At 36.6% G+C, this 18,088-nt stretch overlaps 1 protein-coding gene across 3 annotated transcripts in view; it reads left to right on the top strand.

The window, feature by feature from the left end:
* The window catches only part of zeb2b (zinc finger E-box binding homeobox 2b), a 132,608-nt gene extending 120,869 nt beyond the window's left edge, over window positions 1-11,739 (top strand). For all 3 annotated transcript variants that reach the window (XM_080199380.1, XM_080199379.1, XM_080199381.1), the window contains 5 exons: window positions 857-1,071; window positions 3,915-4,023; window positions 4,930-6,929; window positions 8,439-8,619; window positions 9,702-11,739. In XM_080199380.1, coding sequence (XP_080055506.1) covers window positions 857-1,071; window positions 3,915-4,023; window positions 4,930-6,929; window positions 8,439-8,619; window positions 9,702-10,279 — 3,083 coding nt within the window. In that variant the 3' untranslated portion in view covers window positions 10,280-11,739. The remainder of the gene's footprint in view (window positions 1-856; window positions 1,072-3,914; window positions 4,024-4,929; window positions 6,930-8,438; window positions 8,620-9,701) is intronic.
* The last annotated feature ends 6,349 nt before the right edge of the window (window positions 11,740-18,088 follow it).

Here is an 18,088-nt window from a genome sequence, read left to right as displayed (position 1 = left end):
TGCTGTTTTCACATATGCAAGTGCACTCAATGGATTCTGCATTATCACACTATTCCCGGGTTTCAAAGAACTCCAGTTTTACCTTTGAATGTTTTTTCCTTCTTAGTCAATTCCCGCCTGCTGCCACTTTTTCTCTTCACACAAAATATTCACGGTTGTACACACTTTCTTATTATTTTCATGTCACCCCAGTGAGAGCCAAATGCTCCCTCTGAAGTGTACGGTGCAAACAAAATCCTTGCAAATTCCTGTAGTGTTCACTGCAAGAAGTGACTGATTTTTTTTAAAATTCTGGTTTTATTGCAAAATGGCTTCCTTTTGAATATTTCAACGGGAAATCTCAACATATTATTATTCTCATTGACATTAACATGATGTGAAGACGTCATTCAGAATTAGTCATGCCTCCAAAACAAAAAGTCAAAAAAGAAAAGTGATTGCATTTTGCTTTCTTTTTAATTATGGTATGTGAAATGGCTATTTTAAAATGCTGTATTGTTTGATCATAGATTATTATCCTTTTGCATTTATAAATGTTGGACTATTAAGTGATGTGGCCAAGCTTTCTTGAAAGTGTGTCAGAAGTTTCAGTGGAATTATTGAGAATAAGTGCATTTTTTTTTAAAAAAAGTGTATCAAATTGTCGTCTGAAGTTCCAGACAGTATGAAATGACACATACAAGCTTGGCCTGGGTGTGTATGGGGAATCGAAGTGTGCAGAGGCCACTGTAATGATGGCACTTGAAGCAGCAGATTGCAGCGATTCCAGTCATACCATCCGGGCAGTCATCCCATTAACTGCCATTGATTGCTGACCTCTTGGCCTGTGCTTTCCCTTTTCCCTCCCTGGCTGCAGACCTGCCACCTGGAACTCCAGATGCTTTTGCCCAACTGCTGACCTGTCCATACTGTGACCGGGGCTACAAGCGCTTGACATCACTAAAGGAGCACATTAAATATCGACATGAAAAGAACGAGGACAACTTCGCCTGCCCCCTGTGCAACTACACATTTGCCTACCGCACCCAGCTTGAACGACATATGGCCACACACAAGCCAGGGAGAGATCAGGTGGGGCTCCTGGATGGGTATGGGTAACCCTTAGAGGATAAATATCATTTTAATTGCCATTGGCTATTAATTTTTTATGGCATTTTGAAGATGCAAATCTTTAATGGTAATAGCTCTAATTTAGGTTTAAATGGTTTTTTGATGGTCTCTTCCAGGATGATTTAATATCATGCATTCACGATTGAATGAGCATTTTAATATCCAATTTAGAAACATTATCAGCACTTGAACTTAAGTTTAGTTTAAGTTTGGGGTTTTACCTTAGTTTTCAAAATCATTAAGATGGTGCGTCACCTCAACTACACCATTGTGCTCGCACTCTTTAATCAAATTAGCCAATTCAAACCATCCTAGCTGAAAGCAACAGTTTTTAAATAAAGTTACCACTTCTGCTGATAATTTGCTTTCTCTACCTGTTGTTCTTTTCTATTTTAATAATTATTGCCAACTCCCTCCAGCCATGATTTGTTGAGTTCCACTAAGCAAACATTCTGAGATTTCCATTTAAATCTACTTCTTGATTTTGTAAACCATTAATTGAATTAATCTCCCCACCAATGCCTCTCTCCCCTCCCCAATCCTTTTTGAAAGAGACCTATCAATGTATTTGTTGTTGTAACACTATGTACTCAGGCAGAGGAAAGAGGAAAGTTACACAGAACTAGTCCCCGTTCTTTGACACATCCATAGCACTGCTCTCAATGGAACACTTGCTTTGGATTAAAAATTACTAAACCGTTTGTGTTATGCAGTGTAACTTCCTCTGCCTCCTCCTGAGAGATGTGAAATACCACAGATTGTGAATAGTCGTGTAAAAGTGTCCTTATTCCATTGTTATCATTTTACAGAATGATTTCATTCAAATATTTACCTCTGCACATGACAGCTTTGTTTCTTTGGAAGATAAGATAATTATCCAAGACCTTGCAGAGAAAAATCCTTTGGAAACTTTCAGCAGTAATATATATTGTGATTTGTTTTGTTCTCTTATGACAGTTCTATTTCGTGTGGATATTAAATAAAGCACTGTAATTTTATTTTAAATGATAGTTTCTCTATCACCTTTTAGTGCAGAACCTGTACCACTGATTTAAAAACGTTTTCAAAAATTACAGAACGTGCCTTATTAAAAACACAAGGCTCATTTTATCTCTGCATTGTTATTAAGGACGACTGTAATATTTTGAACCTGACTCCTACTCTCTTTTAAAGGTTCAAACACCAGTATTACAGTTGCCTTTGTCAGCAAAATAATCCCCACCTATAGAATAATGCTGTTCTCAATTTTACTGATGGCACTTTAACATGATAAAATTGGATCCAGCAAACAGCACTCAAACTAACACATACAAGCTCCATAGGCCACTTTACATTATTTTTCTTCGATTTCAACCACTACAATAAATCTACAGTGGAGTCCCATTATTCCCAATGTGAAAAGTGAGGGAAGCTGCATTTTTATTTTTCGGTTTAACCAGGGCTGATTGGCTGCACGCGGAATTAAGGATAATGTGAGTTGTCGATGCTGACAAGTCACTGGAGGTTGAATCAGTTATATTAAAGAATACCATTGATGTTGGGATAACAATGCAGCTGTAGTTGACAGCACTCCATCACTGTAAAAACAGTTAAATATCTGTGGAGGCCTCACAAAAATTATTTTTGTTTTATATTATTTTAATTAAATATAAACTCCATCGTTATTCTAAATGAAGATTGAAACACGATGTGAAAGAATCTCCATTGTTTAAAGTATATACCTATGTTTTCTTGTCACAAAGTCACACTATTTTATGTGTCTTTGGCTGGGTTATTTTGCCCAGTGTGTTTCCTCTGTTGTTTTTCCTTCCTGTCCTCACTTTTAAATTTTATTTATTTCTGTTTAACTTCAACATTGAAAAAAAAGGCTCCCTAATTTGATCACGGTACTCCCACTTAGTAATTACAAATGATTGTATCATATTAACAGAGGCGCAACTAAAGTTTGCATCAGTCCTCCAAGGATTGAGGGGAGACAAAGCAGCTGTTGCTGTTTGTTTATGCAGCTCAGCAACATATGAGCACCAGTCCCTCATTGGCGCTCTGCAGGCCAGGGTTTGCTTGATCTTTGAAGGTTGCTGCTGTTTGAACAAACCTCCCTGTGTCCTGTCCAACACCATCTGTCTCACCAGGAATGTGGGAAGAGTCAGCACACCCTAGCAGTTGTCACACTGTTCAGCACTGTTCCCTTGCAAAGCTTTTGTATCTTGCCACTTTAGAAAGCTGACCTCCTACCTTGAGTATCCGTTGCTATCAATTTAATTTCTTGCCAGTTAATTTTCATATTGTGCTTTCTGCCAGATGTTTAAGAAAGGTCAGCCCTGTTGAGATTTTAACTTTGTTTTTACACCATGTAACAAAGCACTGAATATTAATTAGTTTTAACTATTAATCTGCTACTGTTAAGATACTTCATCTACATTTAATCAAAAAGGTCCCAGTAAAAAAAATTCCCTTTTGCTTCTGATTATACATTATCCATATGACACTTGACATAAATGTACCAATAATCGAACAATAGAATTGTTGTAGTACAGAGGGAATTGTTTATGGTTGTTGTATCTCATAATGCAATTATTATTTTTTGGAAATTGTCTTTTTTATATATAATGTGAGATCTGAAGTAATTAACAGTTCTGTCAAAGACAACAATATGAAAGACAAACCGATTGAGAAGCTTTCTGGTATCTAGAATGTCTGTATGTAAATAGGGTCCATTTGGCATGCCTGTTCTGTTAGGTGTGACTGTTCACAAATTTCACCAAGCTGTGCGCAAGACTCATTTCAGTATTCTTTCTCCGTAGCACCACATGCTGACCCATGGTGCTGGTAATCGCAAGTTCAAATGCACAGAGTGCGGCAAGGCCTTTAAGTACAAACACCATCTGAAGGAACACCTGCGAATTCATAGTGGTGAGCATAATGTTTCTTGCTCTGCTGGATGAAAGTTGTGCTTTGAAGGATGAGGTTAAGTTTTACAAAAAGGCTCTCGGTGTGGCGTTTCACCTGCCAGAAATGCACACTGAAACTACAGGAGCAGGCACCAGTGATCCCTGCAGGATATCTGTCCATTAAAATTATTTTCCAGAAAGCCCTACAGGGACACATGACCTCCTCTCCTGAAATCCTGATAGGTGCTCCAAGTGAATGGAGCTCCACAGCAAGAGCACAAATTTGTTAAATTACCCCTATGATTTTTTATGACATTTGGTATGAATTAGTAACCTTAGTATATTAAATATGATGAGCCAATAACTGTCATTATTTTTGTACAGTTAAGGTACATTTCTTTCATCTGGAGAATCTCAGATTGGATAGGAGAATTGTTTTCTTTGTGACAGGAGAGAGATGTAACTGAAATGGATAAAACTGTTCTAAGGGGTCTAAGAGAGATTGGATCGGAAGGACTTATTAGCCTTGGTTGAGGGTTCAATAACCAGTTGGCATGGATTTAGGGTAAGAGATAGGGAACTAAGAGGGAATTCAAGGGAATCTTATTTCCATCCAGAGGGTGGTGGAGATTTGGAACTCACTTCCTGAAAGAGTGACAAAGGGCAAAACCATTGTAACATTTAAAAAGTACTTGCACATTGCACTGCAAGTGCCACAACCTACAAGACTAAAGTTCAAGAGCAGGAAAGCGGGACTAGGCTCCTTGTGGGTCACCACAGATATGATAGACTGAATGGCCCCATGCTGTAAATTTCCTTCATTTCTTCTCATGTATGTTTCATTCATTAGTTTGCTGAAATACGTAATGTTGATGTGATTACCAAATGCTGTACAAGTTTAAATTTAATTGCTTAAAACGTTTTTCAGGTGAAAAGCCGTATGAGTGTCCAAACTGCAAGAAGCGCTTTTCTCACTCCGGTTCCTACAGCTCTCACATCAGTAGCAAGAAGTGCATTGGCCTGATTTCTGTCAATGGCAGGATGCGAACCAGCTTAAAACCGGGCTCTTCTCCTACTTCAGCTTCTTCCTCTCCTACCAATTCAGCAATTACACAACTGAGGCATAAACTGGAGAATGGCAAGCCTCTTGGTGTTCCCGAGCAGTCAGGACTTCTCAAAATCAAGACAGAGCCACTAGATTTCAATGACTACAAGGCCATGATGACTTCCCATGGGTTTGGTAATTTCCCAAATGGTGGAGTAGGAGCTAGCAGCCCACTGTCAATCAACACTTCAGTTCTAAGTCCAATGCAGCACTTAGGAGTAGGGATGGAAGCACCAATATTAAGCTTTTCAAATGTAGCAAGCAGTAACTTAAGTGAAGTCCAAAAGGTCCTCAAAATTGTTGACAATACAGTGTGTAGGCAAAAAATGGACTGCAAGTCTGAAGAGATTTCGAGACTTAAAAGTTATCATGTGAAAGAGCCAGCTTCTCAAGCTTCCTTGGCCGAGGAACAAGGAGTTACCTCCCCTGTTATGCCATCTGTTGGTCTTCCAGTTGTCAGCCATAATGGTGCCACTAAAAGTATTATTGACTACACACTAGAAAAGGTGAATGAAGCCAAAGCTTGTCTTCAGAGCTTGAGCACGGACTCACAAAGGCAAATGAGCAATTTGAAAAAGGACAGGTTACGTAACATGAGCTGTTCTGCATTAGATCTCGGTATGGAGGAAAAGACATTTGACAACAATAACACATCTCCTTACTCTTGCCAATTTTGCAGGGAGGCTTTCCCTGGTCCCATTCCCTTACATCAGCATGAACGCTACATGTGCAAGATGAATGAAGAAATCAAGGCTGTTCTTCAACCAAGTGAGGTTGTAATTACTAATAAAACAGGAATGCCGGGTGAAAAGCAAGCTTATACGTTGTCATCGCTTCTTTCAGAAAAAGGTATCCCCAACCCCATAAATGCTTATAAGGACCACATGTCTGTATTGAAAGCTTATTATGCCATGAATATGGAGCCAAATTCTGAAGAACTACTGAAAATTTCCATTGCCGTTGGCCTCCCTCAGGATTTTGTAAAAGAATGGTTTGAGCAGAGGAAGGTCTACCAGTTCTCTAATTCCAGGTCACCGCCACTGGATCGGACCAGTATTGAGTTGGCACCTGCTGCCACCGACATGTTCATAAGTAAAGACTGTCTGTCAATTAGGCATCCAACAACAGCATTAAAGCCGATGGACTCAATTACGTCACCGTCAATAGCAGAACTGCAAAACAGTGTTACAAATTGTGATGCACCTCTCAGGCTTATAAAATCTTCTCAGTTTAACAGTATTAAACCAATTGGTGATAAGATGGACCACTCAAGGAGCAATACTCCTTCCCCTTTGAATCTTTCCTCTACTTCCTCTAAGAACTCCCATAGTAGCTCATACACTCCAAACAGCTTCTCTTCAGAAGAACCTCAGGCTGAGCCTCTGGACTTGTCTTTGCCAAAACAAAGGAATGAACATAAAAGTGTTGTCACAGGAAAAATAAGAAATAAAACCAATAGTATTCTTATTGACCATAACAGTATTTCCTATCCATCAGAGAATCCAGATGAGCCCTTGAACTTGACTTTCCTGAAGAAGGAATTGCCTAATACTAACAACACCCTAGAGAAAAGCACTAAGCCAGTATTCAGCATAAATCCATTTAGTGCCAAACCATTGTACACAACGCTTCCGCCACAAAACGCATTTCCCCCGGCCGCTTTCTTGCCCTCAGTCCAGTCTAGTGTTCCAGGTCTGCGACCATACCCAGGGCTAGATCAAATGGGCTTCCTCCCACACATGGCCTACACATATGGAACAGGTGCAGCTACTTTTGCAGAATTGCAACAGAGAAGAAAGTATCAGCGGAAGCAAACGTTCCAGGTAACGGCAGCTGACTGATTCTGTCACATTTCTGAAACTTTTTTTTGCAAAGCATAGCATCCAAATAGCACAGTAGATGTTGTGATAGATTGATATGCATTTGAAACGTCACAAGCTCATAATGGATTCAATAACATTTTGTTCAATCCTGGTGAGAGTAAGATCAATTTGAAACACAAAAATGAAATAGAATAGTTTATTTGTGTATTTTCATATGGATAATGTAGCACAATATGGAAGAGTAGTAATTAAAAGATATGAAAAACCATTAGTTTTTTTTGAGGAACTATTGCCACACTCAGAAAGAAAACCCAGCCAACAATATCTTCTATTTTATCTCTTATTGAGACCAAAGCCATAAGACTAATGGTGAAATGGGTATTGGGGTTACCAAATGACTTTTGTTCACATTTTATTCATTCTGTGGATTATGTTATGTGGATAAATAGTATTTTGGGAATTAAATGAAATTTGAAAAGGATACTGTTGTGTGGAACATATGGATAAAGGTGTCTTTTTTGTCTATGTATATAATAGAAGAAATATTCTAAAAGTAAAATGTTTCATTTAATCTGAATGCACCTAGCCCTCAGCACTGGATAATAAATACAAAATCGGGAACATTTGGTATTTTTAATTTCAACATTTGGTATCCTTTGAAGTCAATAAGCGTTTTAATGCGAATCAGATATTATACGACAGTATAAAAATTACAGTGATAAGGTGTATGTAAACAGAATGCTAATTTGCATTTACCTATTCTTTCCATTTTGATAGTGCAGCTGTTCTATTTAACAAATACACTCAGACTAGTCAGTTAATTTTAACTTATGCAGGTATTAATTAATATATCTCTCTCGACAAAATGTAATAGCACTAACAAAGTGGGAAGGTGTGTGTGTGTATTTTTACACTTCAGGATTACTTTTAGCACTTCCCTTCATCTCATGCCAAAATGAATGTTGCCATGTTATAATGCACATTTTCATGTACGTTACTGTTGAATTAAATCCTGTTTTCACATACAAGGAGTCATTTTCATAGCAATTATAGACCTTTCTCACCAGCCTGTTTGCATTAACAATAAATCATAACCATATAGGATAAAGATATTTAATATAGCTCCTGCAAGTGTGTAATCAGCACTGATAATTTAAAAGAATGTCACAAGGCAGTTACTCACAAGGCTACAGACACAGTAAGCCTTATCAGTAACTGATACATTTTTTTCAGTTTCCAGTAAAAGAATTCTGCATTGAGCCAAATTTATTTTACAAAACCCGTAAATGCACAAACAAGAGACAAAACTCACTTTGTGCATTTAATACATGTATAAATCTCTTTCATTTGCCTCTCATGTTTAATGCCTTTTCAGACTTGAGCCTTGTAAATTAAATGTTTTATATATGGTATTGCATTTGCCTATTGTGAAATCACAAGAGACAGCGCAAGGTATTTATTTGTGTTGGAGGTCAGTGGGTTTTCTAATAAAAATGTATGTTATCTTAGGGGGAATTGCTTGATGGAACTACAGATTACATGTCAGGCTTGGATGACATGACAGATTCAGATTCCTGTCTGTCCCGAAAGAAGATCAAGAAGACAGAAAGTGGCATGTATGCATGTGACTTGTGTGACAAAACATTCCAGAAAAGCAGTTCCCTTCTGCGACATAAATATGAGCACACAGGTATGTATACTCATTTTTCTTTTATTTTGCATTGTCTATACCTGTTAGATTTGATTCCCATGTCTTAATTTGAAATTAAGAAATAAAAATTATTACCTGTGATGGTGCGATTTTTAAAAATTTTGCAAAGAGAGATTTTATTAAGGTTTTTTAACATGGTGCAGTGTTAAAGATACGGGCTATGGAATCATCTACTCAGAGGAGATGAGATGAGAAGTATGGGTGGGGGAACTTTACGATGTAACAGTTGCATTGCAATTGGCAACACCACAGCACTGTTTCTTCCCTGTCCGGATTCTTCAACCAATTTCCATTTAGTATGATTTAAAGTTATTTCCCGATTTTTGTCCCCTCATTTTACTCTCATACATGCTCACAGTTTCATCCTGTTGCATCATTCCCTTTCCAATCTGTCCTCCATTTTGTCTCATGGTATTAGACTGATAGGGATTTGCTGTCATGTCTATTTTTGAATTATGCTTCAAGTATTGCAGCTATGGAAGGTGTTGAACGCATTCCAGTGCTATTTGTGGTGTGGAATTAGCCAGATGTTTGCTTGGCCGAGGTTCCAAGTTCCAAACTCTGGTCACACGTTGGTTGAAATGCCAAAGGAGATACTCTCAATTACATAAGTTAAAAATGAAGTGCGTATCATAACTTGATGTTGTTATAAATATATGTCAATTCTTTTCTGTCATTACAGCTGCTGCCTGAAAAATAATCATTACTTTTCCACTTTTGACAGGAATCCTCCCCTTTTCGTAGTTTGATCATTTTCATTGTTTTTTTTTCCTGAGACATTTAAGTATTCTACTTTATTAAATCACAAATTATCTTTCCAAAAGTACAGACAGTCTGTACTCAAAACATGCTTTAGCTTCAGGGCAGAGAAATGATCCGTAGTACCTTTGACAGTTATGATTGACAGTAATTCTGAACACTTGAAGATTTCTGACACTTTGACATGTGCTTGGAGTGGCACCAAAGGTATATAAGTTATTAGAAATTGTTGAATCATATTAGAAAATTTTAGCATTATATCCTAATCTTCTTTCTTGCTTGTATTTTTATCTTCATTACAGGAAAGCGCCCACATCAATGTCAGATTTGTAAGAAGGCATTTAAACACAAACATCATCTTATTGAACATTCACGACTGCACTCTGGTGAGAAACCGTATCAGTGTGACAAGTGTGGCAAACGCTTTTCACACTCAGGGTCCTACTCGCAGCACATGAACCACAGATATTCCTATTGCAAACGGGAGGCAGAGGAAAGGGAAGCAGCTGAACGAGAGGCCCGCCAGAAGGGTCACTTAGAACCAGCAGAGCTACTGATGAATCGGCCCTACTTACAGAGCATTACTCCTCAGGGCTACTCGGACTCAGAGGAGCGAGAAAGCATGCCAAGAGAAGTAGAGAGTGAACGAGAGCAGGAAAAGGAAGGAGAAGAGGACGAAGAGAAATTAGTAAGGCAAGAAGGGGAAGAGGAATTTGATGAAGAGGAAGAAGAGGAGAGTGAAAATAAAAGTATGGATACAGATCAGGACACAATAAGAGACGAAGAGGAGAACGGTGACCACTCAATGGACGATAGCTCAGTTGACGAGAAAACGGAAACCAAATCAGAACATGAAGACATTGTGGAAGATGGCATATAATAACTACTGCATTTTAGCTTCCTACTTCTTCCAGTAGTATTGTTACTTGCTTGAAACACTGCTGTGTTAAGCTGTACATGCACGTGCCTGATGCTTCCTGGAAGCCTGAGTGTTGGACAGATGGGGCAGTCTGTCAGATGCAAAAAAAGGAAAAAAAAGAAAAAAAAGCGACAGTGTTAGAAGGAATTAGTCAAGTTTGGGTTGTGAAGAGTTGCATTATGCAAAAAAAATGTTCAGTGTTAGGGCCTAAAAAAATGTGTGGTTCCAGCAGCCTAAATTACCCTTCTGTTAATAGTTTCTTGTTCAGCACAAAATAGTGGAGTATAATGCATTACATGCCACTTGTATTACTACACAAAATTCTAAAAAGAAATGTATTGTCTATGTTTCTACCTATGTATATTATCACATGACAGTAACTTGAAAATGTAATGCTTGTGCTTCTACCCATATCTGTATAAGTAAACAACAGTATTTTAGTGGATTGTTTGTAGTTTGACCCAGTCATTAGGCCTGTTTCTGCAACCACACAATATTTTAGGTTCCCAAGAATTTTTTGAAGGATCATGAAATGATGCATGTGTGATTTTTTAGACATTGAAGTCTTAATGTGGCCCAGCTATGAAGGAATAGAAAGAGTGAGAGTAAGAGAGAGAGAGTAAGAGAGAGAGAGAGAGAGTGAGAGGGACAGTTGGTGGAGAAAGCCTTTTGAAAGGTGGTTTTAAAAAGCCTTATATGCAAACCTTTTAATCTGTGTGTTCTGCAAGTGCCATCCTTGTATAGTGCTAAAAAAGGTAACTAAAGTTACCTTGCACCAGCTTCAGTGTTAAACAGCTCACCCTGTTCTTTGAAGCACCCATGTCAGTATTAGATTCTAGGCAGCAGTTCCTTAGTTTACATATGTTTGTGCAATTTTCTGTACTTTTTTTGTTCATTAACTTGTCAGTATTACACCAAACTTTGCAACAATTTGCATTCATTTTATTTTAGGTCAAATAACATTTATTTATGTTGCTCATTTTATATTTCCTAATTTTATTTATTTCATACTGTAGTGTACAGTATTATAGTTCTTCAATATATAGATATATTTTAGTAAAGGAACATGAGGTTGATCATTTGGGCAAATTTTACGTAATGAGAAGAGCATTTATTGTGTTTTCAAACATTAATTGTGAGATACGAATTTTCAATTTATTATTTTATTTTGTTTTCCAATTACTGGATTCCAAATTTGAGAACTTTTGATACGATCTTGTGAAAACACTGTATTTTCGACTGAAAATTCCACTTTCTTCATCTGTTTTTTAGCTAAAAAAAAGAGGGACTGTTAAAATACAATGTATGATACCATGACAGAAATCTTTCCTGAATTGTCTTTGTAAAAGTATTATTAAATTTTCAATTTGTAATTTCTCTTGGAAATGACCATGCTCGAATAAAATGTAGCCAAACTAGGACCTGTACGTGCAGCTTAAGGTTCTATGGACATCACTGCAGAAAACTGATGTGCATAATAATGTATAGTGTTTCCTTCCTAACTGTAGGATTGTCTACAAACCATGAAGAATTACAGTTTCATCCACAGCATTGTTAACAAAAAAATATTTATTAACTTAAATTTATATTGTCGTCCTATTTATTTCACGCGATGTCCACTTTTATATTTCTCTCACCATCTCAAATAAACAAAATTATATGGTTGGATTTATTTCATAAGCTTGCTGAGAGGAAAGCAACAGACTAAATGAGGACTGGACACATTGTATAAAACTGGCATTGAATGAAGGAGAATTTATTCCTTATGCTGCCCTGAACTTAGTTGATTTGGGCTTCAAAAGGTGATTCGCAGGCGAACTTACAGGGTATACTCCATCTCTCATCCATTCTTCTAATAAGGTGCAAAGTACCCTCAAGAAATGTAGCTTGGCTGGTGCATAAAATAGGGGCTTCTTTTAAATAAGCTATCTAGATTTTATTAACAGGATTTAATTTGAAGGAAAATCAATATTGAGCTTTTGATTAAGGATAGAGTACTTTGTAAGTTGTGAGATGTACACACAGCTTTATCATTTCATCATGCAGCCTGCGTAAGCTAACAAAATGGAATGCTGCCTTTGAAATAAAGAGACTGAGGTTCTCAGAGAAATAGGCCAGTGATGGTTTGAACAGTGCCTCCATGATATTGTAACTAGGATCTGGTTACACTACAGTCTGAATTTCCAGCAGGCAATTAAGATACATTACACGTAATGAAGACAAATCGGAGATCAGATGATAACTAAAAGACCAGTGATTGTGATTGACATGCAGTTTTTTGAACTGCCAAACCATTGATTTTGAAATGGCTTTTACAGTTCGTTTAAGTTGATCTCAGGAATATACCAATTAATTGATTTGTGTCTTAAAAAAAAACATCAATTTTCTTACTAGTGCAGGTTGAGAGGAAAACTTTTAAAGGACATCCATTACAAAATCTGATTAAAAAAACGCTAGTGTCAGGCTTACCTGGAATTGTGAAATTCTTTTCAACCATTCAGCTCTATATGTAAATGAGGCCATTTAAGAGCATTTCAGCACTATACTCTTTAAAGCATAATCACATTTTACTGAAAGTCCATATTCTGAGACCGATATGTGATTCATAATATGTATTTATAACATGTGCTTTATTATAAAAGCATCCATACTAATACTGCTTTCTCATATTGTTAGTTATATTTTTTTTCCATTTCAAGAAAGTTGCAGGTACAAACTTTCCACAAACTAGTAACTTCCCAGTGAATAACTTGTTTTAATCAAGTGTCTCATTTGCATTTTCTTAAAACATAAAGTTCATTTGAATACATTAAGGAAATGTCATAGGTCCTAAATGAGTGAAATCATTATTGCAAGATCAAACACTTTTTCATATTCCCAACAATATAGAAAAAAATACAGGATCCTGTCTCTGTATTAATAGTGACATCTGATGAAATGCTCTGAATTCATAGAAAAGAGAAAAAAAGTAGATTCAACCTCCGTAAACTTTACATATTTAAAGCTATAGAAAACACCATTTGGTGCTAGCAATTTGTCCAGAATATAAGAGGTAGATTTTACCAGTCACCTTCTCTTATGTAAAACCCAGGGAGATCCCATCCTTAAACCATCATTAGTGATTTTAACGCATTACTTTGAACATTCAGTCATCAGTTGCTCCAAGGCAGCAGAGCAGGTTCTTAGCTCGAACAGATTTGACACCGTATAGGGATGATGATACATTTCTCATGACATTAGGAAAATAGAGTCAAAGTAAATATTCAGATATATTTTCCCAGCAGCACTTTTACATTTTTTTTGAAAAAAACTTGATTGCTGTATTAAAGGGTAATAAGATGCTTTTCTTTAATGCTATACTGTAGAATAATATATTGACAGTTTTGAATTTGCACAGCAATTTGAACAGGACTGTTGTTAAACATGTTCTCTGAAGATCTGTGAATTACCTTGGACATAATTATCTGCAAGAATAAAAATATTGAGGATCATTATAGGTCTGTTGGAGAATGCCCCAAGCATTTTGGTAATATTTTCACTGCACATCCATAGTGATGGAAAGCATTTTAAAAAGGACAGTACTAAAATACATATGTTTCAGTCAAAGTGCACATAAAACAGAGTAAAGTGAAGCTTTTAAACCCTTTGCCATGTAAGTTTTTTTTTCATTTTGTTCTGTAATTTGTTTTACGATTGATTGATTTTAAAATAACGCCTGGTTGTAAGAATAAGCACACAAGAATCCTTGAGAATAATAATATTATAATCTCTCTGAGGAGAAGAAAAAAGTAGATCAATTGATTTTTTCCTGAGCCTGACCCTTAATACAACAGCAGATTTCTGCTTGTTACTAACTGTATTCACTATAATATAAAACATTACATTAAATGACCCCCTCTGGATCACTCTAAAAAGATAAGTTTAATTCCCCATCCAACCGTGGGAAATCACTAAACAGATAAAACATTAACAATCTCAAAATGGTTTAGCAGTTGTTCCATATATGTTCTAACATGTATAAGGAGATGTTATTTATTTTCATACTTCAGCATGTTTGTCATCAGGACATGGATAGCAAGGTTTGTAAAGCGATAAAAATAGAAGTAAGATTTCAAGAGTCGATTGGTTTCTGTGTGGACGTGTGAGTGAACATTTCTGAAGAAAGCCCATGAATGCTGTCATTAACACATTAATCAAGAATGCAGCAAAGGCAGGGTTTATAAATAGTGATCTAATAAAAGACAACGAAGACATGTCGCCTTGTTCCATCAAATTTTAAAGAAGTCTTGACACAGCTGTGCATATGGTACCAGCATAAAATCAACGTTTGGAACAAATTTTACAATAGACCAGCAGTGATTTATTCAGTTTCAACAAATGATTGAACTACATTTAACATTCAAGCCATGAAGTCTATACAATTTAAACAGTCCACATTACTTCTTCAAGAAACATAGTTCATGATTTGGATTGTAGTTATGCTTCAGATTGCTTCTTTTAAAAAAAATTCAATAAAGCAATACAAAAGCTAATAGATAAATTTGTTTTCTTCTGCTGTAAAAAGACAACAGTGTCTGCATGCGCTGTTACTATCAGAAGTGTTGCTATGAGAATTAATCTTACTGAAATCAGAAATTTCAATCTTAGGTCCTAATACATGACCACAAAAGTTAAATGCATTTTACAGTAGGACTAATGATGTGTATGCAACTGGAACAGAAATGTTAGTGTAGAATTGATCTGCACTGCACAGGGTGAGGAAAATTATAATTCAGAGAATTTGAAGAATGAGGGACAGCACTCAAGTTCACTCAACTATTTTAAGTCAATCATTAGGAACATGCATTGATCAAATGATGGTGGTTTGAGAATGATGTTTCAACTGGTGATGTGAGTATGATGTGAATGCAGTTTAGTAATTCCTTAGTAAGTTATACTGCAGCTAGTTTATAATCATTTTCAGTTGAGGTAATATTGTGGAAGCTGTAAACAATTTCTAAAGTATATGCTGGATGCATTTGACTGTAATCAATAAAGCACAATTAATATGCGCAACACTGACTAAATACTGTTAAACCACACAAGACAAGTTATAAACAGGGTCACTTCAGTTTAATCGAATGTATAATTTCCTTTGAGAGTGATTTCCTTGATGAAAAGTGCTGTGTTACAGTTCCAACTGCTTTGACACTAATTTATTGACATTATAATTTGCAAGACACAAATACTTTAAGATTAATGCACATCTCAGTAAAAGAAAGCATTATTAAGAAAAACAAAAATTTGGAGAATTTGGGAAAATATTTTTAAATTCTTCAAGTGAACGGAACTGCTAAATCATGAGGTTAGAATAGTAAACAGAATAATTTAAAGTTTATTAAGAATTCACATGCTGTTTTTGCTGTTAGCCTGCTTCCATACTTTAAAAGTGTGTTTTTGCCTTGTACCTGAAGTGATCTAAGCTGCAAGTTGCAAAAATTTGACTTTACATACATGCACAAACATATCATAAATGGCCATGGCACAAGAATACCAGATTAGCATTGATGAAAATGTAATTGTTCAAAAGTATCAACTTAATATTAACATTAAGTCATATTGATTCAATGGTGTGTCTACAGTACACAATTAAGTGAATTGTGTTTTTAAAATGGTAATTCTTTTAAAGTGGAATGTTACAGAGTTTAAAATGCTTTATTTAATCATTTATAATGCATTTTAAGGCATAAAGGAGTACACCTAGATTGTATTCAATTTATTTTTCTGAGGTAAATGTTGGAAATGTACAGCAGGTCAGGCAGCATCTGGAAAAGAAAACCTCTTCAGGCAAGATTCTATGTTAGTGCATCCTACATTCTGAGGAAGAATCTCATCTGTAACATTTGCCTTTTATTCCTTTGGGTGTTGTTGGACCTGCTATGCATTTCCACCATTTTCTTTTGGGTTTGGTGAATTTTCTTTTCGTCTTTTCATTTTTTCTGATACAGGGCTACTTTTGCTGTATTAATTACATGGTGAAGAGTATGTGCATCACTTTTCAGTGAATGTGCCTATCTTGGCCCATCATGTTACAATAAGAAGGGTCTATATATAAAGAACAGCAAATAGTTGGTGCTGAGATTAAGGTCATAGTTCAGTTTTGGAGTTCTCTTGTTATCGGTAACTAGTTTGCATGTATAGTTGACATCATCAGCTCTATTCATTCAATGGCACTTTAAATCCCAGGCATCTGTTACCTTAAAGTCAAATACAAAATAATTTGAATAAATACTCTGAAATCCAAAATTCTTTCTCGAGGAAGTGTTTATCATAGAATCCCTACAGTACCAAAGGAGGCAATTCGGTCCACACTGACAACAATCCCACCCAAGCCCTATCCTCATAGCCCCACCTATTTACCCTCCTAATCCACCCCAACACTAAGGGGCAATTTAGCATGGCCAATCAACTTAACCTGCACATATTTGTTGCATATAATGAATATTGTAAAGACAATTCATTTATATAGAATTGTTGATTACCTCAGGATATCCCAAAGTGCTTTGGAACCAATTAAGTACTATTGTACATACCAATTCTATACCATTCCACTTTAACAGAAGTTAAAAAAGATAGCTTACCTAACCATACAGTAGTGTATTCTAAGATTTGGCTCATCCCAAACCCTTTCTATACACATACAGTGCTAAATACTGTTTAGGATGCTGACTGGGATCAATGCAGAAGTTTGACTTGCATTCTGTGTGGTGCAGTGAGTGCTAACAGTGTTGAGCATCTATGCTCATCTATGTGGTGCAACACTAAACCTCAAAAGTATAGTGCTGATTATTTTCTGAAGATAGTTGGGGCAAAAATACCAAATCAGCTGAGCACCATCTGGTGAATGACAGGACTCAACATCTTCCTTGGCTTCAATGTCATCAGGACTCTGGGAACCTATAGAACACACAATCAGCCAGTGTCCACATGATGGTTTGGAATGATTCCACAAATATTACGATGGAGGTTAATATGTTAAAACCGGATTGTACCACCCTGAGACGATACTCAGGTAACCGGACTTGGAATAGTAGAAACCGAGAGGCCAAAAAACAAAATCAGAAATTTAGGTCAAAAGCATTAAAACTATTGATAAACAGAAATCTATAGCAAGCAATAAAACAGCATCAATAAAGTTGTTGGTCTGAAATAAAATGGAGGAAAGGCAGGCATTTCACATCCAACAGAACTTTCTTTTGGGCCCTCTTTACAGCACTCACATACATTCTCTCATTAGGGTGTGGTGTATTCCTGGCAATGATTGACTTTACTAGTATGCTAATAATACTGCTACGGTAAAGAAGCAGAACTGATGTAAGCTATCTGCATCAACTTAACATGAGACCCACATCATATCAAATTGCACTGCCCATTTGACCTTTTCACAGGTTTAGAGCGCACTGTGGCTCTACCATTAGCCGGAGGAGAACGAAGCTCAGTGTTAGGTTGGGAAAGGCGAACATTTCTGTTCTTTGGTCCCAGTAGGGAAATGTTGAGAAGGTGGGAAAAACGATCTGGAGTTGACTTGTCTTTTGTGAAATCCAGAGAGATGTATGCAGTGCAGGCACTCAGCAGCTCGCACCAAATTTAAAATAAGTCCAATAAAAAAGTCCCTAAAATGCACTCAGCAGAACAAACAAGCTTTGGATGCATCTAAGGACTGATTAACGCGAGCCAATGGTGTGGACAGAGCCAATTCACAGAGAGAATTGGAAGGCGGCAATCTTATTC

The sequence above is a fragment of the Carcharhinus amblyrhynchos genome, chromosome 11, assembly GCF_965287045.1.
Source record: "Carcharhinus amblyrhynchos chromosome 11, sCarAmb.v2.hapA, whole genome shotgun sequence".
Taxonomy (NCBI): domain Eukaryota; kingdom Metazoa; phylum Chordata; class Chondrichthyes; order Carcharhiniformes; family Carcharhinidae; genus Carcharhinus; species Carcharhinus amblyrhynchos.
The sequence above is the reverse complement of the archived record's forward strand: the minus strand, read 5'-3'. Positions and strand labels throughout refer to the sequence as shown.